At 38.7% G+C, this 25,300-nt stretch overlaps 1 protein-coding gene across 3 annotated transcripts; it reads right to left on the minus strand.

The window, feature by feature from the left end:
• Positions 1-802: 802 nt before the first annotated feature.
• carf (calcium responsive transcription factor) lies at positions 803-19,019 on the minus strand. Of its 3 annotated transcripts, XR_007898357.1 has the most exons (17): positions 18,811-19,019; positions 18,201-18,304; positions 16,855-17,025; positions 16,559-16,670; positions 16,329-16,452; positions 14,680-14,761; positions 14,259-14,448; positions 12,320-12,440; positions 12,073-12,216; positions 11,728-11,985; positions 11,488-11,644; positions 11,102-11,171; positions 10,238-10,350; positions 9,907-10,113; positions 8,881-9,785; positions 1,294-1,392; positions 803-946 (listed from the first exon to the last, which is right to left on the minus strand). XR_007898357.1 is itself a non-coding variant. In XM_051708839.1 (15 exons), the coding sequence occupies exons 2-14, from the start codon at positions 18,291-18,293 to the stop codon at positions 9,946-9,948; spliced, it is 1,803 nt and encodes a 600-aa protein (XP_051564799.1). In that variant the 5' UTR covers positions 18,294-18,304; positions 18,811-19,019; the 3' UTR covers positions 4,434-9,785; positions 9,907-9,945. The 3 variants fall into 3 exon arrangements, 1 of the variants encoding a protein (XP_051564799.1); XR_007898356.1 differs by lacking the exons at positions 803-946; positions 1,294-1,392 and adding an exon at positions 4,434-5,166; XM_051708839.1 differs by lacking the exons at positions 803-946; positions 1,294-1,392 and having other exon boundaries at positions 4,434-9,785.
• Between the last annotated feature and the right edge of the window lie 6,281 nt (positions 19,020-25,300).

Consider the following 25,300-nt stretch of genomic DNA (forward strand, 5'->3'; position numbering starts at 1 on the left):
TAATAAAACAAAAGTAAACCAGGTAACTCAGAACATAATGAAACAAAACAAAGGGAACAAAAGCACAGCATAATACAGATGAAGACTGACAAAAAAACAGGGAAAACAAGGGCTTAAATACACAAGGGAATGAGGAACACCTGGGGAAACAATCAGGGGAAAACCAATCATGACAAGAAACTACAAAGGACTACAAAACTAACAGGGAACTAAACCAGAATTTCAACATAAGTCAAAACAAACAACCGGGAATATGTGACAGAGCCCCCCTTTTAAGGAGCAGATTCCAGATGCTCCAAAAAACAAAACAAAAACAAATTGTCCATGGGGTGTGGGGGGCACAAGGGGCAAGGGGAGCAGAGGAAAAAGGCAAAGTCAGGGAGGCTTGAAACCAAGGTGGAGCCAGAGGGATGGCGAGCCAGGGCGACGCTGCAGGCTCGGAGGACCAAGTAGACCAGAGCAGATCAGGCGGGCGGACAGGAGACCAGAGAGACCAGAGCAGATCAGGCGGATGGCCAGGAGACCAAGGAGACCAGAGCAGATCAGGCGGATGGCCAGGAGACCAGGAAGACCAAAGCAGATCAGGTGGGCGGCCTGGAGACCAGAGCAGATCAGGCGGACAGCCAGGAGACCAGAGCAGATCAGGCGGACAGCCAGGAGACCAGAGCAGATCAGGTGGACGGCCAGGAGACCAGAGCAGATCAGGTGGACGGCCAGGAGACCAGAGCAGATCAGGTGGACGGCCAGGAGACCAAGGAGACCAAGGAGAATACCTCAATGTGGGGACTGGGTCAGGAATCCTGGGAGGCGGCCGCAGGGCACTCCCAGGATAGTGCACTACATTTGCCAACTCTAAAAACTCAGGGCGTGATCCTCAACTGGACGGTCCCCTTGCTGAAGGAGTAGAATCCTGACGGCCGCTAAATCCATTTCTTGGTCAGTCTTTCTGTGACGAGACAGGAGAGGAATGAGGATCTAAATGCAGCCTTTTTTAATAAAACAAAAGTAAACCAGGTAACTCAGAACATAATGAAACAAAACACAGGGAACAAAGCACAGCATAATACAGATGAAGACTGACAAAAAACCAGGGGAAAACAAGGGCTTAAAAACACAAGGGAAAACAAGGGAACGAGGAACACCTGGGGAAACAATCAAGGGAAAACCAATCATGAAAAGAAACTACAAAGGACTACAAAACTATCAGGAAACAGGAACAGGGAACTAAACCAGAATTTCAACATAAGTCAAAACAAACAACAGTGAATATGTGACAACAATGATGATATTTACATGGATTTTTAGGATAGGTGGGATGAGATCATAGCTTGAGAAGCTGCTGAGAGGACAGTAACCAAAGGAATGGAGAGGAGCATCATGTTGTAGAAGACTCTGGGATCAAACACACATATAAAGGAATAAAATTAACATGGAGCTCAATGAACTGAGGTAATTATCATAAGACAGACAAATCAGTATGTCTTCACATGGATGGTCACAGTTTTACTAGTACATCGCTTTGAGATCTTACATCAACAACGTTTGTAGGATTGTTGAAAAGCATGAAAGTCTCCACATGTAAGAATGGTTATAAATTCTTCCATTAAAATGACATATTCAGCTATGAAGGTAGGTTGAGTTTTACAGTTTATTCATTTGCTACACAAGACAGCTGGTAATTGGCTTAATTAGCCTTGTCAAAGTCTGCACAGAAATGCATCCATAATTTTGAGAAATTAATAAAACAAAACAAAAATGAACAAAAACGTCAACAAGTTAGGCCATTTGTTCAGCTTGACATAGTACCTTATTATATGTGTCATCTTCTGTTTTTCTGTAAAGTATCTGGTAGATATACTGAAGTTGTTATCATCGCACATTGTTTCCAATCTGGTCCCCCCCCCAGCTAGCTAGTTGTGCCTTGGCCTACGTGGCCAAATGGCATAGCGCTTATCAACTAAATCTCTATGCCTGCTTGGCCGAAAGGCTTAAATGGTTAGTGACCTGACTCATAATGTGTACCTGGAATGCCCAGAGCTTATTTAACTAGTGACTTTGCCTAGCTATGTGTCCCAGCAACCACCTAAGCAAATAGCATTTTCAAAGAAAACTCTCGCAGCGCTTTGCAATGAAACCAGCTTACTTGCAACCTGAGCAAATTTAAATGTTAGGCAAAGAAAGAGTACGTAAATTCGACTACCCAATTACACATCAAAGGACCTATCAGTTTACACCATGTGAGCCGATTGGCTTGACATATCACATGTGGGTAAGCTGACTGTCTAAGAGATAAAAGTTAAAAGAACCTATCAGCTTGCGCCATTCAGAGTTGCTTGCCTGAACTAAGACATTTATATTTCCGATTGATTTAAAAACCAGCCAAATTTGTATTAAGGTATGTGAAAATACATAATTTATGAGAATATACTTTAAATAAGAAAAATGTATCTTAGGCCCCATTCTTAGTTCTCTCTTCAGTGGAATCTTTGAGTGTCAGACATCCTCAGCAACTGATCTGCAAGGTTCTGCATGGATTATCAGAAATGATTTTGGTGGAGCCCAGGTTTGGGCTGGTACCCAAACCAATCAATGCCCCCATCATCAAAGATGGTGTCAACAGCCATCCTGACTCCAAACTACCACTGAACAGGTTCAAACCGGACAGGAGATATCAGTTATCAGAGATATCAGTTTGTGACTTTGTTCTTCCAACACATTGGCCACATATGGTAAAGCCTTTATCTGCCATACGATTATTAAACATAGCCTACAAGTCAGACATAAGTTCTCAATTTTGCTGATCAGTGGATAGTACCTGGTTTTGCATGCATATAGATCTTATTTGCAGCAGCGCCATCTTTGATTTTTGAAGGGAATTAAATCTTCAAATAAAGATCAGGGGCTTTGGACAATACATCAGGGGCTTCCGAAGCCTCCCACTCTCAGTTACAGTTACGCCCCTTGTTGTTACAGAGTAGTTGGCTACACATGTACATGCTCCTCCTTAAAACCAAACAATACTGACACAATTAGTTTCCGCCAGAATATTATGGCACATCCAGGATAACATGATCACAAAGGAACTCAACGTTGCTTCTAAAAGTTAATGTACTCTGAAATCAACCCAATAGCAAGCGCCGTCCCCATCACACATTTTTGAATCAATTCAAATGTGAACACATTTCCCTATAGATCTACTAATAGCATGTTGTGCTAACAACCTCTCAGACATGGGTTCTGGTCCTGTGGAAACCAGGAAGTAATCACATTCACATAAACAATGGTGAGTACTTACACACTAGGTTCAATTTTCACTCAAAAATTATATTTTTTTACTCCACTGACTGTTAGGGTTGGGGATAGAGTTAATAAAATATGCATTTATGTTAACTGTAATGCACCATTTACAACTAAAAATACAACTTGCTTTTGGCACTACTTTGTGGACATTTCACCCGGAAACTGAAGCTCACATGTACCCATTTGTGTACAAATACTTCCAGCTTCGGTAACTGGGGGACAGTAATTCGAATTTTGGTAAGCACAGACCAAGTTCAGTGGCAAAAGTTCCGACTATTGTTGCCGAACTCACAGTGTGCTTTGTCCAAGGAGGTTAAAATAATTTTCTGCAAGAGTACTGTAATGTATACTACTGGTCAGAAAATTGGGCACACTTGACATGTATGTTTCTCATGATATTAAAAACATGTGATCTTAAGTCTTATGCTTAAATGCTTGATTTTGTTTTGTAGGGGAATATAAATTGTGCCTAAATATTAATATTAATTTATTTACAAAACTATATACATATAAAAAGTCACTATATAATTTCCATATGTCTATTTGTTTTATTTCAGTTTTAATGAATGTACTTTTATTCTAAAATGTGGCAAATAGTAATGACTTGTCCAAACCTGTAAAATGTAGTATAATTAATTTCATATTGTCACTAAGCTGTTATCTGCATTGAGAAGATATCACATTATTATTAGGCTTAATAGAATGTAAAACTTTTAAAGGCTTCTATGCAAAGAGTAGAATTTGTGACAAACACACTCATAAATACGTAAAGATTCTCTTTTACAGGAAAAAGTTTGAAAAATTGTCATAATGTGGAAAAACGAATTACTTTTGAAATACAGGACTATTAGCATTAAATATTTCATTTATCGCTTTTAACTTTAACAAGCTATTGCTTTTTTCTCCAGTCGGCAGCAAAATAAATAAAAAATAAATATGGAAAGCTTGAGAGCATGAGATCTTGAAAAACTCAAGTCCAAGTCCAGTCCGAGACCAGAGTAGGTCGAGTTCGAGCAAAGACCGGAGTAGGCAGAGTCCGAGTCGAGACCAGTAAAGGCTGAGTCTAAGACAAGAGTTTTTCATTAATGTATTAAATGTATAGTTTAAAGAACTATTTACTCTATGCACATATATCAAATACACCTCATTTATTATTTTCTTAAGCTTATGTTGGTTAAACAATATTACCAGTTGAGAATAAAAATTAAATAAATGACACATCCTAGGTTAAGTGAACAAATTGGTATTACAATTACGACATGTCAGTGTTAAAAAAATGTCAGTGAAAAACTGTAATGAAAGGTTCAAAGTGCCTATTTGGCTTAGCATGGCAATACAAACTACCAGCTTCAATATACTATTATATTCTATTCAAGTCAAGTAAACATTTCTGCTTTACAAAATACAGTATTACTGTACTATAACTAAAATGAGCCAAAAAAAAAAAAAAAAAAAATTTATAAAATATGACAATGTATACACAGAAAGTGAATCTAAACATTTACATTCAATTTGTTAAAGGTGCAGTATGTAAACATTTTCATGTAATATTTGCCTTTTTTTTTTTTTGCCAATGTGTGAACGGCTTGTAATGCAACTTAAAAAATGAGCCCTTTCCGGACTTCCTAGGTTGCCTATTAAAGCCTGTAGACTGATTTTCATGCAAAGGGAGCAGGCCGGTTTTGCCGGGAAAATCCAAAGGATGTGACGTTTATGCGCGCTCCCGAGAGCCTTGCCTCAGACAGTAACAGCTTCTCTTCCGCTATTCAACAGCAACAACAAACTGCAACACTAGGTAACGTTATCTTAGAGATGGAATCCAGCAAACGTCCAGCTCCCAGCACAACACCGACTCCTACACAAACACTGAGTAAGCCAAAAAAAAAAAAAAAATTATCTACTGAATCCCATCTAGCTAAACATGTACATGATCGTGGTCGAGCGAAAACTAGAGTGAACATCGGCAGGGCATTTGATTCCTGGAGGGACCTTCAATCGGTTTTGGAGACCAAAACCGACCCTGAATTGGTGTTCTTCTTATTGGACAGGTAAGCTTACATAACTGCAAAGCATGTGAAATATAGTTCCATAAGGACTGATCCGTGTTATTTTAGCTAACTTGATCTTGCCTGGTAACACTGACGAATTGCAAGCTACCTTGCTTCGTAACTTTCTAATAATTTCAATGATCTTCTCTTTATAATAAAAATCAGGTATACAGGATAAATTTAAGCAAATATGCTGGTTTCTTGATCGTAGTACAATATATGACATACAAAACATACAATAGTGCAACACAACAGTAAACTGTCTGGTATAGTTCGGTAGTATGTAGCTGTATGTGTGTATCAGTATGCTATGTTAGCTGATAAGTAGTTTTAGTTTAGTCTCAAAGTTTGTAGTAAAACAATCATAACTGTGTCATTTTAATTATGATGCCTCATCTGTCAGCATGATGCAGGTGGATCAAGTTCAGCCTCTTTGTACGTTACGTCATTGTTTTGGCCGATGCTCGCTCGCTCGCTCACGTCCCTATGGCGTGTGTGCACGAGTGCGAGCACGAGCAACAGGTAGCTGGCTGCAGTTCACTTAACAGCCACAGGAGTCTACTATATTTCATTCACTGTAAGTCAAGTAAGCATTTCTGCTTACTTTTGCCAAGATTTCATCTCAGTGTATGCACAGAAACGGTTTTCTTTTTTTCAGAAACAATCCAATTCTGATGACATTGATAGAAATGGAAGTGTAAGCAGTAGTTTTAGCAGGAAGACTCCTGGCAGTCAGGCATCTCATCCAATCACAATGCAGCCTCTGCTATATAAGCTCACACATCTCCTTCATCATTCGTAATGCCTCGTTGTTTAAAACCTCCAACCACCCCATCACCACCTGTTTAGGTCCCGTCCTCTGTTTTAGATCTTTTCATCAGGAAAGTACAGTATCTAACATCTGCAAACATCTTAAAAAGTTTCGATTTACAATTATTCTAGGGGAGTCGCGTGGCACCGTGCAAGGAGCGGACGTGTGAGCGGCGAGCTCTACGCACTTTGCTAGTTTTAATGCTATTTGTGTCATGGACCGGTGAGATTCGATGCACCCTGATTCTTAACTGTTCTAGGAAGACAATATGTCAAAAAATTCAAAATCCTCGGGCTCTGGAGACATTATAAGACACTTACGTTCTCAAGCTGATTCCCCGCAGTGGCAGGCCGGAAGCCCCGTTTTCAATTCGGATGGTGAACTTAAAGAAATCCGGCGTGAATTGATGAATGTGTCGGCAATGCTGACGAAGATTGTTGCAGACTTGGAGGATTTGGCGGTAATACGTCGATCGATTACTTCCATGGAGATGAAATTCACTGAGTTGGTTACAAGATTGTCGGACGTCGAAAAACGGATCAATTATCTGGAGTCATCGGAGAGGGAATTAGCTGCTAATCCGCTAGCGACCAAGACAGCGTTTGGGAAAAACTGGAGGATTTGGAGAATCGGAATTGACATTGAAATTCCTGAGCATGAGGAAGGCAGAGATATGGTGAAATTCCTACCCGAGTCTGCTCGACATAAAAGGCCATAAGCTGGAAATCAACGAGCTCACAGAGTACTGGCTCGGAGATCGGCTGAGGGAGACAGGCCCCGATCAATTCTGGCCAAATTTCTGAGATCATCTGATAAAGATCTCGTCTTATGCAAGGCGAGGAGCAAAGGAAAGCTTTCTTGGAAGAATCACAGCATTTTCTTGTTCCCAGACTTTGCGAATTTGACAAGAGATAAACGTGAATGATTCAGGGAATACAAGAAACTCGTACATCAACTGAAGTTTGCGTTTGCTCTGATGTTTCCGGCCAAACTGAGAATAGATACTAAGGATGGACGTAGAGAATTTACATGCCCACAGCAAGCAATGTCCTTCATGAAAACATTGGAGTGAGTAAGCCATTTGGTGACTTTCATATTGGTGCACCGACTAGTGCACCGACCCATTAAACATACACTCGACTGTCCGAGGAAGCTGGGCACCTTTATCATTTCGCTTTGTGCTGGTTCCGCCTATAGCGGCTGGAGTTTGTTTTGTGTAATATCATTTCTTTGGGACAGCTTGTGGATGAATCTGCTCGTTTTGGGTGCTTATGCCTCCTGTTGGCTGGAGTTGGTTTTGTTGAATATTTCTTGCAGGACATTGGAGTGAGTTTGACTGCCTGAAGAACTGAATTATTTTTTATTTTTTTACTGGTTCTGCTAGCGGCTGGAGCTTGTTTTGTGGAGGAACACACCTTCGAGACAATTAAGTGGATTAATCTACATATTTTTTTTAATCTGCTTATTTTTTTAGATTATTTTCTGTTGTATAATTCTGTTTTACAAATTTTTGTATAGAAGCCCCAGACTTGAGTAATCCGATGGCAAAGTTGTCGCAGGGGTTCTCGTATGCGTACATGGACTGTTAGAGTTTAGAGGGATGGACACCGGTTGGCGCTGTCGTGCGCGGGGTTAATGCGCACGTTTTTCTTTTTTCTGTTTGTTTGGTTCTGGGGAAAGTTCTGGGGTTGATTGTTGCACTAATATTGGAATGTCATTTTTATAATTTTATTTTTGACACACAATCTATTTTATCTAACATGTCAAAATGCCAAATGTTAATATGAGTGTACTATCTCTCTCTCTACATGGAATGTGAATGAGTTGGGGCACCCCATAAAAAGAAGGAAGGTTATTTCTTTTCTTAAACTTAAGAAATATGATATAGTGTTTCTTCAAGAAACGTATCTTTCCCCGTAGGAAGCTGAAAATTTGGGAAGATATGGGGTGGACATATTTTCTTTAGTAAGAGCAGGGGAATCATTACACTGATAAGTAAATATCTATTATTATTATTATTTGTATTTATTTATTATATACATATATATATATATATATATATATAGATATATAATTTTATTTTTTTATCTGCGTGTGTACTCAGACTTTGGCCACAAGGATGTTTGTTGGGGGTCAGGGTGGGGTTGGGGATCGGGAGGGGGTAAGGGAAACAATGGGGTTTAATGGTTGACTCTGTATATGAATGTTTTGCTTTGTTATGTGTCATGTTGAGAAACAACCAATAAAAATGTTAATCTGAAAAAAGATTTACAACTATTCTAAATCATAAACATCTCAAAGATATTTGCTGAATTTCTTATTGACATCCAAGACATACTTATTGACATACGTCTTATAGACCTATTGCAGATGAGCAAACAACGTAAAATAGACATCTTCCAGAAGTAAACACACACATTAAATAGATGTCTGGGTGTTGTATGTGAGCAATCAGGGAATAGAGTATAATACAAGTTATACGACACGTTTTTAACAGCTGATGTTCTTTTTAACTTGACAAAAGAATGTAAAAAAACTGTGGTGCTCCTGCACAAGACACCAAAAACACAGTGATACGTACTGCAATGGTCAAAGACATCCATTTAGCATGTTTACATAGAAAAACAACTGAAAAACAGTATGGATGGATGCAAAACACGTTTGGTGTGTACAGCCCCTTATTAACTAGACACAGCACCAATGGAAGTTTCTCATAGTTACCTCTTTTGTTGACTGTAGGTAAATATCCACTTCATCCAACAACTGGTTTGTTTTCCATTTTCTAAAACATGCTGTTTTAATGAGTGAGAAGCTGCTGCAATTTATTCAGTGAGATACTATAGCAGTCTGAACAAATCAGACTGAATAGTCAATCGAATCAGACCTTTTTGCTAACCTGTTTGGCCAATTCTGTGAGAATTCTTTATTTGTGAACTGGGCATCACTAGTTCTGATTTTACGCAGCAGACTGAAATGCGGGACAAACGTCAAGATCTCTGATATTGGGGGGCCTGGGTAGCTAAGCGAGTAAAGACGCTGACTACCACCCCTGGAATAGCGAGTTAGAATCCAGGGCGTTCTGAGTGACTCCAGCCAGGTCTCCTAAGCAACCAAATTGGCCCGGTTGCTAGGGAAGGTAGAGTCACATGGGGTAACCTCCTCATGGTCGCTATAATGTGTTTCTCGCTCTCGGTGGGGCGCATGGTGAGTTGTGCGTGGATGCCGCGAAGAATAGCGTGAAGCCTCCACATGTCTCCGCGGTAACACGCTCAACAAGCCATGTGATAAGATGCGCGGATTGACAGTCTCAGACGTGGAGGCAACTGAGATTCGCCCTCCGCCACCTGGATTGAGGCGAGTCACTACGCCACCAAGAGGACTTGGAGTGCATTGGGAACTGGTATTCCAAATAGGGGAGAAAAGGAAAAGAGAAAAAAAAAAAAAAGATCTCTGATATTGTCAGTCAAAATTTTTTTTAGATAAGTCGAAGCTTTCACTGTATATATTTTTAAAAGGGACTCGACTTGACTCGGGGTTAAGTCTGAGTCCACACTTCAAATTACTCATGAGTCCATGACAAGACCAAATCCATGAAAAGACAGAGTCCAGTCTCGAGTACTACAACACTGCAAAAAAGTACAAAAAACATTTAATACGAGGCCATGTTCACACAATATTGTAATTTACACAATGAATCTGACCTTCAGTGATTATAAAACATTTGCTATTTATAGTCACACACTCAACTCCAAAACCGATGTGCAGAGTTGAAGTATATTTTCTTTCCTATTGTTGTAAGCCGTATTTCTGGCCTTGGCATAACTCTGCTGAGACATCCATAGATGGATTCAGCAGGATAGGCTGTGGGGGTACAGGACTAGATGGATCTATGGGTTCTGGTGATGATGCTGTAGACTGTTTAGGAGCGCCTTCCACTGGATGTAGCTGGATACCCTGTCAGAGAGGAGCACAAGCATTTTTTTTACTGTCTCTATCTATCTATCTGTCCATCCGTCCATCCGTCCATCCAGGCTCTTGACTGTATACTAGCAGTATTTATAAATTCAGGCTAGATCACCTGGAGATGTGCAAAGATCCTGGGCTGCAGTGATGTCAGAGAGCTGAAGAGCTGCACAGCCTCTGGAGAAAGAGTGTCACTCCCTTCCAAGAGTCCTCCCTTCTGAGAGGATACTGTCAATATACAAGGTATTGTAGTAGGGTAATTGATTTGACTAAAGATGTGTGCTGTCTTTTTGAAGTAGGTCTTCCCCTCAACAGTCTCTAAATTGTATTAAAGATCAATATACACTCACTAAGCACTTTATTAGGAACACCTGTACACTTACTTATTCATGTGATTATCTAATCATCCAATCGTGTGGCAGCAGTGCAGTGCATAAAATAATGCAGATACGGGTCAGGAGCTTCAGTTAATGTTCACATCAACCATCAGAATGGGGAAAAAATGTGATCTTAGTGATATCAACCATGGCATGATTGTTGGTGCCAGACGGGCTGGTTTGAGTATTTCTGTAACTGCTGATCTCCTGGGATTTTCACACACAAACAATCTCTAGTATTTACTCAGAATGGTGCCAGAAACAAAAAACATCCAGCGAGTGGCAGTTCTGTGGATGGAAACTCCTTGTTGATGAGAGAGGTCAATGGAGAATGGCCAGACTGATTTGAGCTGACAGAAAGGCTACGGTAACTCAGATAACCACTCTGTACAACTATAGTGAGCAGAACACGCCAAACCTTGAGGCAGATGAGCTACAACAGCAGAAGACCACGTCGGGTACTTTATTAGAACCATAGTGTTCCTAATAAAGTACTCAGTGAGTGTAAATATGGCATTAGGACAGCAAACATTAATTGTTAACTACTTGTTTTTAGAAATAATTTAAGTCAAATTTCAAACAGGATTTCCACAACATTTTACCATCCTTAACAGCAGGAGTCAGGGTATAGGTTACAGTCTCTGATAGGAGGTTATCATCCTCTGCTTTCCACTGTGAGAAAAAGGCAAACACATACACACATTAACAAAGGTTTTTAATTTACCGGGGACAATAATAGGCGTCTACTTACTCAATCAGTGGATGTGGAACAGGATTTTAGACCATGAAGATTTCACAGGTAAACATGGTTTTCATGGTCGGACCATGGTCGGATATTTTGAATAAGCTAATTTTAGTTGGGTGTGCATGTAAATGCACTCATAGATGCCAATAAAAATATTAGAACAAAAACTTTACATGGGCCTGTAATTTTATCACGTCACACCTGGTTAGGACACTGTGTTAGAAATGGATTTTGTGTCCACACCTCTGCATCTGAGGTAGTCAATGATCCCGCTGTCAGCTGAAGAGCTTTCTGAGCCTCATGGATGTGGTTCTTGATGTCATTAACAGTGGGAAAGTAACACAGATTATGTCTCTCAGGCACCTCATCTGACTTGAACATTTCACGTTCCACAAACCTCCTGGTATGAAGCAAATAAAAAGCCAGTTCATTCACAAAGGAACAGTAATGACCCAAATTTTGCATGCTCAATCTGAGTCATACCTGAGCTGCTTGCGGACAGTGTAAACCTGGTTATGGCCTTGTGCCACCAACTCCCAGATCTTATCTGCCACAAGTGGGTGCAGTCGAGAGGGGACAGATGAGTCATCCTCCATCTGAATATCCTCAACCTCCTCAGTCTCTTCTTCCTCATTCTGTTGTTCCTCTGCAAAGCAGACCTGCTCTGGAAGTGGAGGTAGGCTTGCAGTGTCCACATCATGGTAAAGATGGGCTTTCTCTGTAGGGAGCTGGATGTAATACCTATTTATGAATGTGACAAACAGTAAACGAGTGAACCATGCTGTGAGGCAGTTACGTCATGTGATGGACTTTAAAAGATGTTTATACCTTACAACCCCTCCAACATCCCATGAACTCTTCTTGAGGTTGATAAAGGCTTTCTCTTGCTCTTGACGCACTACCTTCTTGTCTGCTTTTGGATCTGTTGGAACCCTGTATTCTGGGAATTTTCGTACTTTCTTAATATATATCCTGAAAGAGGAACAGTTCCTGTTTAATAATAAGTGTCCAGTGCATAAAAATGTAAATAAATACACATCTGGCTGTTGTGTTTGCCAGTCTGTGGCTTGGTTACCTGGCAGGGCAGGTTGCTCTGTATTGGAAACTTTGATTCGTTTCTTGCTCAGATCCTTTTTTAGGTTGGATACCCTTCCTCCTTGGACCAAACTGACATTCCATCACAATGGCTCTGCTCCCTTAAAACCACATTAATAATGAAGATAAAATTACACCATGGACATATTTGTAAAAACTATTACCTTATCTGCAACAACTGCATTAGATCTAGGTACCAGAACAACATCTACTTTATTTTAAAAAATCAATTACAAGGAATTGCAATAGCAACATGCAATTTTAAAGACCCTATGAAATGGCTCGACGAATGCAGTTTTATTTCCTATGTTGACATATTTCCTATTGAAACAGTAAGTCGGGGCAGTACATTTCGAAGGGCTCATCTCTATTTTTAAATAGTCAATAGACATGTGATGGTATTTGGTAATACGGTATATCACAGTAATTAACATGCACAATATTGTTATTGTGGGCACTTCAAAATACCGTAAATAATTCTAGATAAACTTTTAGCCAAATTGTTTAGATTTTTCTCATCGCACAGTAGTTTTTTCCCCATCAACAAATTAAGGTTCACAACACTGCGTGTATGCGGCATAAATGACACATGCGCACTCTGATGTAAACAAAATCAACGTGGATGAGAAATATGGCTGAAGGAGGAACACAGCCGACCCTTTATCCAAGTCAGAAATGTGCAAGTATTTTGGTTTCCTTAAAAATGCAGAGGGATTGTTGGTTGAAGATGGTTACCCTCCGTGTAAAACATGGCAGAAAAGTGGCAGCATAACACGGAAACACCTCCAACATGTTCGCTCATTTGCGGGACAATCATCCCGTGCAATTCAGCGAGATAAAGGTAAGTTGTGACAGTTCTGCTCATTTTTGAAAACTGAGAGACAACTCTCTAAAAGACAGCTAGCTAAGTGACAACTAAGATGACAAAGAAAGTGAACCGTAGTTGCCATTTGCAGATAATGTGATGCTTGCTTTACAAGTGGCCAAAGAGTAGTTCACTAAAACTCTGCTAGCTACACAGTAACATTTGTGTCTTGTAGTAACAACTAAACTGCAGTTGTTATCAGTAAATACTTAGTCCTGTAATTAATAATGGCAATGTGGCACAATGATGATTTCAATATTAAGTTAAAATAAAAAACATGCATACTATTGTTGTAGCCAATTAGTTGTTCAATTTGTTTTTTAAATATTCAGGGTTCTTTTCAAAGATCTTTGTTATCTTTTAATTTAAAAAGGCCAGTTTGGTATTGAAAAAAGTAATGAAACTTGTTATAAAGAGAACAAAAATGAAGTTTGTTTATCTTTTAACCTGTTTTTGTCATGTATTTCAATACCGTGACAATACCGTATACTGTTATAAAAATTCAGCAATTATCGTCATGTGAAAATGTTATACCACCACATGTCTAATAGTCAATAGTCTTTAGTCAATAATGTAAATAATTATTTTTGACAGCTGTAAACTATGATTTTCTACTTGATATTGCTAGTCAGAGGCAGGTGGTTTAGCCGGAAGGACATTTTTATTCTAAAGAACCTTTGATTGAAATTTGAATACATCTGTGTGTGCAAGATAAGTCATCCAGATTTTTGGTCCATTTTCCAGGAAGACAAAGACTATACATTTTTAATGCATACATATCTGCTCAACATTCATTTTGTCAACTACTACCACTAAGCATATAAATGGCCTCCAAGGTGGAGTCAAAGCCACAAAACTCCAATTTCGATTTTATCTGATTTTTAACTTTTCAAACAACTTTACATCGTTTTTTAAAAACTTAGTGTAATTATATGACAATATTAAAAACTTACAACACAGACCCCACAATCCATCAACTGAGACATTTTAAATAATAACCCATAGGGTTAATGTCTTAAATGTAAACGTAAGCAAGGGCAAACTGCTTGATTACCTGCATTAACAAAAGGAATGCCATCGTAGGGCACATACTGTGATTTCCACATGAGTCGGGTGGCAGGTTTTGCAGGTGAGGGTGACTGACGGGTGCCAAACACAGTGTGAGTCTGCTGCTTGTGTAAAAGCAGAACAGCCTCCAGCTCAGCCTCTGTGTTACTGTAACCACGGTACGAGTCTCCGATCTTCTGCTCCCAGTGAGAACATTACAAAGAAAACAAGCGTAATTAGCTTGACATCAATAGGTTGTGTTGCTGAACATGGGTCTGTTTAAATGAAGGCTGTTTTTGGCTCTACACTCACCAAAAATGATCAAGCATATAAGCTACACATTAGATTTAATTGTCTAAATTAACACAATAAAGCAATGTCAAAAATCAATAGTCCATTAAGTTTAGCCATTTTTATACTTGACAAACCTCACACTCACGCAGTCTCAGAGCCCAGTTTGGTGCCCCTGGTGGCAGTGGCTTCACTGGGGGCCCAAGTACATCAGGAGATCTGAAAGGGATGAAAAGATATTTAACCCTTGTGTTGAGTTCATTTGTGCTAACACCTTTTGTTTTCATGGTCAAAAATAACCGGCCCACTAAGTTTTGACTAAATCTCTCATATTGCATATATTATCCCAAGATATTGCATTAGATATTTTTGTCAACTTGTTTTTTTAGTAATTCTGACAGGTTTTGTACTCCCTGCAGAAAAAAAATTAAAAATAATAATAATTATGTAATAAATAAATAACCACTTGCTTGATCTAAACAAAATAGGTGCATTTTAAAGCTTAGAATCTGGACTTTAAAATGCATATAGCTGATCCTACCTGTTCTTAAATAATGCTTTTTCATTTACTGTTAAATTAGATCTGTTTTGTTCTCATAATTTGCAAATTTGTTATCACAACAATTATATTCAGAGTTGGTAAAAACATATAAAAAAAGATGAGCTAGCCATGTGTTTTTGTCACATTTTTCCTTATTACTTCCCGAAACATACAGTACTGTGCAAAAGTTTTAGGCACTTGTGAAAAACTTTCAAAGTGAGGATTTCTTAAAATAATAATGACATAAATAGTTTTCATTTATCAATTAACGTCATACAAAGTCCAGTAAACAGAAATAGAGCTAAATCAATATTTGGTATGAACACCATTTCCTTCAAAACAGCACCAATTCTCCTACTTTTTCTTGGTTATTGGCAGATAGGATGTTTCAAGCTTCTTGGAGAATTCACCACAGTTCTTTTATTTATTTAGGCTGTCTCCATTGCTTCTGTCTCTTCGTGTAATCCCAGACTGACTCTGTGTTCAGTTGGGGGCTCTGTGGCGGCCATTCTATCTGTTGTAAGGCTCCCTGTTATTCTATTCTATTCTAATCTATTCTTTTTACAAAAGTAATGTTTGGGAGTCTAAAATGTATATCTCCTATTGACACTAAAGTAGCATATATAAATAACTATCTTAAGACAAATGTTTTTGTGAAACATCTTAAGTGCCTAAGACTTTTGCACAGTACTGTACATACAGTATAACATAGACAATGACATATCGTAACTAGACTATCCTGATTCAAATGAGCCCAAACACAAGTAAATCTTGAAATATTCCTAGTCTAAATATTTGAAATTCAAAATAAATATAAATATTTGTAGTCTAATCCATTCATTTCCAATGGCCAGTCACTTTAGACTGGGAACACCACAGGTGTAACAAAGTGAAATAAAACCACTGCAATTTTATGAAAATGACCTAAAAAAAAAAATTTTTTTTTTGACCGGAACACAATATAAGGGTTAAAGAAGCAACCAATTACTGCATTGCGACAATAAGGCTTGAACTCTAGGGATAGGTTACTGTCTGAAGCAGTTATCTGTATGTACAACCAGGGGTTCATTTGGGCCAGAACGGTCCGGAACCAAAACTAAAAGTTATTTTTAGTAAAAACACTGATGTGCAGTTAATAATAAAATCAATAAAAACATTGTTCATCCTCACTGTCAGCTAGGAGACAGAATGTGGCAGATGTAATGTGCAAGCACGTATAGTGCTTACATATAAGGTTTACTGTACCCTTTCATCTGACTTCTAGCAGCAGTAACACTCTGAGCTGCTTCTGCAGCTAAACTATTAGTGCCATCATTGTCTTTAATGGATGTGATGATTGGCTGGTGTCTTGTTTTCTCAACAAAGGCACCTATTAAACAGAATAGAAAAAAAGGCAAAACAGAAAATCAACAAGGTTTCTTCACAATTAGAGTGTACCATTTACTATATTTATTTATAATAACATATTCAATGACCTGATGTCTGTGCTACATCCAACAGCTGACCATGAGATAGTAACATGTGAGGGCCCCCTATAGGGACAGATGGGACTGCATACAACTCTCCACTCTTCCCTTTCACGATCACCTAGAAAAGAAGGATATATGTGTTTGGAAAGACTGCCATATATCATTTAAAATGACTTGATGGATGGAATGCATATGATTAAACAGATATTTTAACATTTCCAGTTGGCTGATTCACATGTCATATAAAGTGGAACAATATAGTGTTTATGGGCCTCCTTTGGGTCATGATGTCATGTACTTACCATCTGTTGATACTGTATAGGCTCTCCATTTTGGTCAAGAATAACTAAGTTGTCTGTTTTAACAGAGACTGTGGAGGGCTTCTGACTGGCTGCTACAGTTTCTGGGGCTGGAATGACTGATGGAAGATGTTGTGCATCTTTAGCCTCTGTTTCTGAATTTTTATGAGGTTCCTGACACAAAACAAAACACAAATGAATAGTTTGAACACAAAGAATTGACAGCTGATACTTTATAATTACCCTGATGTTCATAACATTTCAGATTTATTTATTTACTGTTATTTAAAATTCAATGGTAAATGGAGGAATTTCACAAAACCTATCAAGAAAATGTCCCGGTCATATATCACCCTAAACTTTAAAGAAAAAATAAGATATTATTATTATGTATTTTTTTACATATAAAGCTTATTTTATGGCCATTAAGATTATTTTGTGTTGGGAGTATGACATTATTTTTAGTACAACTAAGCTTCGTTTTGAACATTAAATTGTGAAGTATACATCATGGTAGTATTTGTTGTACTGCCTTCAATTTATGTTGATTTTATTTTTTTATTCTATAACACTATTTCTTACTGTAAAACAGTAAAAACAAGACTGTATTACAGTAATGAGAATCATCATTGAAAATATGGGAAAAGTAAAAGGTCAGGACGCATTACAGTAATGAACATATCTGGATAAAATGTGTTGAATGCGCTACTGAAAATATCCCAATGCAATGATTTTTTTTCCCCTAAATGTAAGCTTCATTAAAGATATATATATTTGACTACCACCCCTGGAGCAGCGAGTTCGAATCCAGGGCGTGCTGAGTGACTCCAGCCAGGTCTCCTAAGCCTCCTCGTGATCACTATAACGTGGATCTCGCTCTCAGTGGGGCGTGTGTTGAGTTGTGCGTGGATGCCGCGGAGAATAGCGTGAGCCTCCACACGCGCTATGTCTCCGCGGTAACATGCTCAACAAGCCACGTGATAAAATACACGGATTGACGTCTCAGACACGGAGGCAACTGAGATTCGTCCTCCGCCACCCGGATTGAGGCGAGTCACTATGACACCACAAGGACTTAGAGCGCATTGGGAATTGGGCATTCCAAATTGGGGAGAAAAAGGGGAGAGAGAGAAAAAAGATATGTATTATTCAAAATAATAATAAGTATAATAATTTTTTTTTTTTTTCTTTTGTTTTTGGGGTGAAATATGACTGGAAGGTTACTCTAAATATCAGTTTATTGGTTTAATTAAATGTGTTGATTTTGGGGCTTTTTAATGAAGACTGGTTCTAATCAAGTATTATTAAATACTGGACAACATTCAAACTAGTCAATATCCTGTCCTTACTAGTCCTGCTCCAGTCTCTCCAGGCTGTGAATCTGTGTCATCTCTCTCTTCAAACTTAACAGCATCGTCCACATCTCTCTCTTCCATCTCCATTTATTTCCAATCTATCAGACATACACAACAGTCTAAATCAAGATGGAAAGCCAGAGAAAAGAGTTGTGCATGATTTAAAAAAAAACATAATATGACTGTGGAGTCATATGAATTTAGTTACTATTTTCTGTAGCTGCTTTGGAGCTATATGTATTGTACTAAAAAAGCGCTACACAAATATATTACACTGACAGTTATCATGAAACCATTCTGTAATGTAGTAGCTTTTAAATGGGAATGTTGTTAAGTATTTTCAGGCAAAGAAACGCATTCTATGCTTTGCGAGTGATGAACACAGTGACACAGACGTCATACATTAACATAATATTAGGTATAAACGCCATGTTGGATCACTGCTTGCTACAGTAGCGCAGTATTTTCATTAAAAAACACACTGCGTGTACATGTGAGAAAACAGCTAGACTGAATATACATCATCTGCACATGGCAGCTCGGTCCGACTGCGTCTCGTAATGCACTGAGACGGTCGAGCCCGAGCTTTATATACAGGAAGTACCTTAAATTCAAAACGAGTCTACTGAACCTCGTCTTCGTCCGGGATTCCTCACGCCGAAAAACGCGGAAGCTGCTTGGTGTTTTGATGCTTCGCGGCTTTCGTAGAGGCACGCTTTGTTACGTATTTTGTAACCAAAAGAGTTATTTTATTTAAATTTGACAATTGTACGTTTTTAAATGAGGAAAATAAGTTGTATGTACTTTGTTTAAAAAGAAAAAGAGATTTTGTTTTAATCTTAATTCAACCTCTTTTTCTATGTTTTGCAAAAAAATAATAATAAAACGTTCGTTGTACTTCATTGTAGCACGTCGTATACCAGAGATCTTCTATGTTAAAAAAAAAAAACTCCGCATTTTTACCATAGGAGAAAGCTAGCGTGTTACGACAGTAAGTCACCGTTTGCGGATGTCATACAAATGAATGGGGAGAGCCGTAAACTGACAGTTGAAGTAACAGTTCTTTTGTATAGGATTCTGTTAACGGTACAAAAAAAAGGCAGCATTCAGGCGACTGAGATACATTTATTGTAATTTAATTTATATAGAATTTTTATATTTTTATTTGTGGGGAATTTCCATTCAGAAAATAACAATTATTTAACAAATTAAATACCTTGAGAGTTCAATACATTAATTAAACCAATATTAATATTCTTGCATCAAAACATTCAATGGATGATTATGCGAGACTAAATAAAACTTGCCATAACTATTTCTCACCAATAAGGGGCACTACATCTTAATGAACAAAACCAGTCTCAGTCCCATCTTTAAATTTGATATTAAAAATATAGTGTTCATTGCATTTCTGCATTTGCTTGAATAAATGGGAGACTTTAATTACACTTCTGAAATGTTAAGCACATGAATGTGGTCTAAGAAAAACACAGGAAAAGATGTGTGGGTGTGCTGGACCTGGAGGAGTCTGTATGACTGTGTTGAACCAGCTGATCCTTTGTCAGATCTAAACTAACAGGACAGTGTTTGAGCTGAGCCTGTAACAATGAGTCTTGCACGCTCAGAGCGGAGAGAAAACGTCAGGAATCTGGGCCTATAATCCCAGGCTGGGAGTGAACCCTGGCCCTTACTGGCCTGCACAGTCACAGAGATTAGAGCCTGAGCTGCCCCAGGGCCTCAAGAGGGGAGTCTGGCATGTTCACACTTAGGCTCAGAGTCTCACACTGAGGTTTTGATGGTAGATGTCAGCAGGTCCATTTTGAGCTCAAGAAAATAACTTGAGAATCTAGAAACAGACTCACGGAGAGAACAAATTGCTGTGTGCAAAGGTTCTTTATAAGATATCTGACACTGAGAAGCATTACAGTTATAAACTCAGCAATGACTTATTATACAATGCATATTGAAAATGGGTAATATTTCTTAGTGCATTCAATCAGAAAACCCCCTGCTATGCTAAACACATGCCACATCCAATTATGTGGGCTCCCTTTGAACAACCTTCTCTCAGGCCCCTCTCCCCTTACTTAGTTATAAAGTTTGAAATGGAAAACATGCTCCCATGTGCCATTATCCAGGATCATCTATTTCAGCTTGAACAGTGGACCCAAATATATTAGATAACAAAATATCAAACCATGTGGCAAATCTGTATCAGTTGTTTTGGCATTTATTAGTGGGGTTTAAATGTAATATGATTGGCAATGAGACTGCAATGCTTTGTGGGATAGATGTCTGCTCTGTGAGGCCTGGAACTGGCCTGAAATACTGCTGTGTAATGGCCCCATCTCCAGCGGGGGATGAGGTGGGGTGGGGAGTCACTGGGGAAAAAGCGCCTGTTTGGACTGCCCTCCGTGTGAAAATTTTTGCCCCTACATTCACAAAAGCCCTTACAAAAAAAAAAGAGAGAGGAGGGGGTGTAAGAGGACTACTGGATGATGGCTGAAGAGCTTGCATGACTGAACCATTTCAAACACCTCTCAGCTACATTTGTTGCACACACAAGAGCTTGTTTGAGCGACAGCACCCGTTCAATATTACTCTGGCACTGATGGGTTCATTGATATGAACTCAATAACTCAACAATAAGGCCTACATTGTTTTAGTCAATGGATGAAGACATGACATGACATGAAGATATGAGATTGTCAAGTAAAACAGATGATGTTTTGATATAGGAGCATTTTTAATCACTGGTAGCATCTCATTTTAAATGAACTCACATTTGTTTCTCAGCAGTCCTCAGGCTCCTCCCCCTCTGAGAGTGAGTTCTCGTTAACCGGCAGCTTAAATTTATAGCTTAAGCATCAATTCAGTCTGACAAAGCAAGCAGTGTAGACAAATTCTATGTAATTCAGATGTTAGACACCAGAATATTGATGAGGAACACTTTACAATAAGGTTCTATTCATTACTTTTAGTTAACATAGTATGTTAACATGAACTAAAAATGGATAATACACTGCCTGGCCAAAAAAAAATCACCGTTTGGATTTAAATAAGCAGATACTTAAAAGCCTATGATTGGATCATTATTGCAGTGATTAATATTTTTGGCAACAATTCTTTTAATCCTAACTGATGCAGTGTGTAGCTTCTCATTTCTTAACCATGTCATAAGACATATCCTGTGCTCATGGAAAAGATGTTACTGTGTTTCAGAAAGGGCAAATTATTGGCCTGCATCAAGCAAAGAAAACAACTAAGGAGATTTCTAAAATCACTGGAATTGGATTAAGAACTGTCCAATGCATTATTAAAACCTGGAAGGATTGTGGTGAACCGTCAGCTTCACGGAAAATCTTGAATGATCATGATCGGAGATCACTAAAATGCTTGGTGAAGTCACATTGTAAAAAATTGACAGTAGAACTCATGGCTATGTTTAATAGTTAAAGTAAGAGCATTTACACATGCAAAATGCGACGAGAATTTACAGGATTGGGACTAAACAGCTGTGTGGCCACAAGAAAGCCACTTGTTAGTGAGGCAAATCGGTGAGACTTCAGTTTGCCAGGGAGCATAAAGACTGGACTGTGGAGCAATGGAAAGAGGTCATGTGGTCTAATGAGTCCAGATTTACCCTATTCCAAAGCGATGGGTGCATCAGGGTAAGAAGGGAAGCACATGAAGCAATGCACCCGTCATGCAAAGTGCCCACTGTACAAGCTTCTGGAGGCAGTGTTATGATCTGGGGTTACTTCAATTGGTCAGGTCTAGGCTCAGCAATGTTATGCAGCAATAAAATTAAACTGTCCCTCTCCACTGCTCCTCCCTGGCAACCCTCTAGGAAGGCCAAATAAGTGCCCCACTTCTTGCCATAAGCATCCAAGCTGCCCAGCCGTCTATGCGACATCTTTTCGAAAGCCGCCACTTTACTCTGTCCAAGAGTAAGTACAGCGAGTCGACCCACTCACATGAGAAACACCCAATGGTTTACTCACCCACTGATTATATAAAAGACATTGCCAGATTTGGATATGTAAATACTTTGCGACCGTCCTTCATTTCTATTCTCAGTTTGGCTGGAAACATCAGAGCAAAAGTGATCTTTCACTGATGTAAGAGTTTCTTACATTCCTTGAACCAATCACGTTTCTCTCATCGAACTCGCAAAGTCCGGGAACAAGAAAATATTTTGGTTATTCCAAGAAAGCTTCCTTTTGCTCCTCACCTGGCGCAACACAAGATCTTTATCGGATGATGCCAGAATCGGTCGGGGCCTGTCTCCCTTAGCAAATCTGTGAGCTGGCACTCTGTGAGCTCGCTTGATTTCCAGCTTGTGGCCTGTTATGTCGAGCAGACTCGGGAAAAGCTCGCTAGGAATTTCACCATATCTCTGCCCTCCTCATGCTCAGGAATTCCAACAATTCTGACATTATTCCTGCGGCTTTTATTCTCAGGATCTTCAAGCTTTTCAAGGAGATGTTCCAAATCAACTTTGGTTGCGGGCGGATTAGCGGTTAATTCCCTCTCCGAAGACTCCAGTCAATCGATTCGTCTCTCAACATCAGTCACTCTTGTAACTAACTCAGAGAATTTTATTTCCATCGCCGTGATCGATCGATGTATGACAGCGAGATCCTCCAAGTCAGTAAGAACCTTTGTCAGCATCACCGACATGTTGGACAACTGATGCTGGATCTCCCCTCCTGCCGCACCATCCAAATCGAGTCCCCGGTCTGTAGGCCTGTCGGGGCTTTCATCCTGAACACGTAAGTGTCTTTTAATGTCTCCAGAGCCCGAGGATTTTGACTTCTTTGCCATGTTTTGCCTCAAAGAGCAAATGTGTAACTGGGTGTATCAAATTTCACCAGATTATAACATCAAAATAATAAAAAATTTAGCAAAGTGCACAGAGCACATCGCTCACACGTCTGCTTCTTGCATGGCATCACATGACCTGAGCAGAGATATTCTTTTATAAATCTTTGTTTGTATTCAGCAGAAGAAAGAAAGTCATACACATATGGGATGGCATGAGGGTGAGTAAATTATGAGAGAATTTTCATTTTTGGGTGAACTATCCCTTTAACAATAGTTAATGCACTATGAACTAACATTAACTAACAATGAACAATTGTATTTTTATAAACTAGCATTAACAAAGATATATAAATGACGTAAAAATATATTGTTCATTGTTAGTTCATGATACCTAATGCATTAACTAATGTTAACAAATGGAACCTTATTGTAAAGTGTTACCGCATTATGAATTAACAATTAAATAATAATGTACAATAGTATATTTATACATTAAAATCAACTAAGATTGTAATGCTGTAAAAAATGATAAATGTTGTAAAAACTATTGCTCATATAGTTCATGATACCAAATGTTATTGAATAGAACCTTAATGTAAAGTGTTACCAGTTATGATGCAAACTGTATTTCAGTATCACTTTTATTCATATTTTCCACAATAGGACATTTCGGCAGGGCCAAGACCACCAGAAACATTGAGGGGGACACATTTTTCCAACATTCAGATAAGATGTCGGCCTACAGGGGTTTTTCAATGACATTCTTAAAAGGGATAGTTCATCCAAAAATGACAATTCTCTCATCGTTTACTCACCCTCATGCCATCCCAGATGTGTATGACTTTCTTTCTTCTGCTGAACACAAATTAAGATTTTTAGAAGAATATCTCAGCTCTGTAGGTCCATACAATGCAAGTGCATGGTGGCCAGAACTCCAAAAAGCATTTCATGTGGCCTTTATGTGCTTTTTTGAGCTTCAGTTTTGGGATGGCATGAGGGCGAGTAGAAGATGAGACAATTTTCATTTATGGGTGAACTATCCCTTTAACCTTTTACATTTGGTTCCCTGCAATCTTGAACATTTGGTAACATCCTTTATTTCACAGAATACAGTTTATATTCTTCACTATGTCTGACTTTTTCCTTATAAAACAATCATATTTTAGCTATTACATCAAGCAAAATATTTAGCAGCCTGAGGACTGTAAGAAATTATGTTTATAATTTTGTAAGTAGCATGTCACTCTTGATTTGTGTCAGTCATGTGAAGACATGCATGCCCAAGAAAAGTGTGTTCACCACTAGGTGGTGTGCATGAGCTCATCCTAATCACGTTACAATTCCATTTTATCCCTTACTGAGAGCCAAAGCACAAATATTTTCATTTCCACATTTCTGTGTCAGTGGGAGGGATCAAACACATTTCTAATGACACTCAAGGTTGAGAGAACTTTATTAATTTTGAGCTCTCTTTGATATTAGCACCAACTAATGATCAAACTTTATCATCCAACAAAGACATGTCATCTTTGGGGGAAAAAACAGTTAACCCCAAACTGAACTCTAACTTAAAGCAAGGCTTGAAATAACACCCTCAGACATTTGGAGCGAGTGCTACTTTATTTAGTTGAGTTTCATACAGCCATTAACAACACTGGAGACTACATGGTCTATGAGGAAAGACATCTGACAAAGCCTGGAAAATCCATCGAGACAGACAGCACACAACATACATCATCATCCCCATGCTAATAAGTTGTACTGTACATATGAATTGTTGATATTTGGCAGCTGCACTGCCACTTCACTGATACTCATTTGCCTCTTACTGACTAGATGCCATCCTAATTAGAAAAAGAAAATTAAGGCCACTATCCATGTAAAAGTATATTAATATTGGCCCTTCGGCGAGAGAGTCCTCTACTTCAATACATATCCTAAAGAGGTATACAAAGCAGTTGATAACACTATAAATTTGTATTCAAGCGAGAAATGTTCAAATTCTTGCGCCGTTGCCAGAAAAGATTACTGCTTTAACATTCCTGAGTACTGATCTACGATAGGTTGAGTTTATTTCAGTTCAAAGATGGAGGCTACGAGAAGATGCACTAACTGATTCGTCTTTCGTAATGCTGGTAAAAGTGCTAAAGTATTTCAGGTTCATGTTGTATTTTGTTTAAAGCTCAAAATAATACCTTAACTACATCACTGAAAAAAGAAGAAAAAAAAAAAAAAAAACAGGAACTCTGCAAAAATGCCTCCCAACA

Source organism: Myxocyprinus asiaticus, chromosome 10 (genome assembly GCF_019703515.2).
Source record: "Myxocyprinus asiaticus isolate MX2 ecotype Aquarium Trade chromosome 10, UBuf_Myxa_2, whole genome shotgun sequence".
Lineage (NCBI taxonomy): Eukaryota > Metazoa > Chordata > Actinopteri > Cypriniformes > Catostomidae > Myxocyprinus > Myxocyprinus asiaticus.

What these genes read in the sequence shown, in the direction of transcription:
- carf (XM_051708839.1), bottom strand. Translation starts at nt 18,293, where the DNA reads ATGGAGATGGAAGAGAGAGATGTGGACGATGCTGTTAAGTTTGAAGAG. An exon ending in CATTCCTTTTGTTAATGCAG is followed by an intron (nt 12,441 to 14,258) that starts GTAATCAAGCAG and finishes TGTGGTTTTAAG; the next exon opens with GGAGCAGAGCCATTGTGATG. An exon ending in AGAGCAACCTGCCCTGCCAG is followed by an intron (nt 12,217 to 12,319) that starts GTAACCAAGCCA and finishes TTCCTCTTTCAG; the next exon opens with GATATATATTAAGAAAGTAC.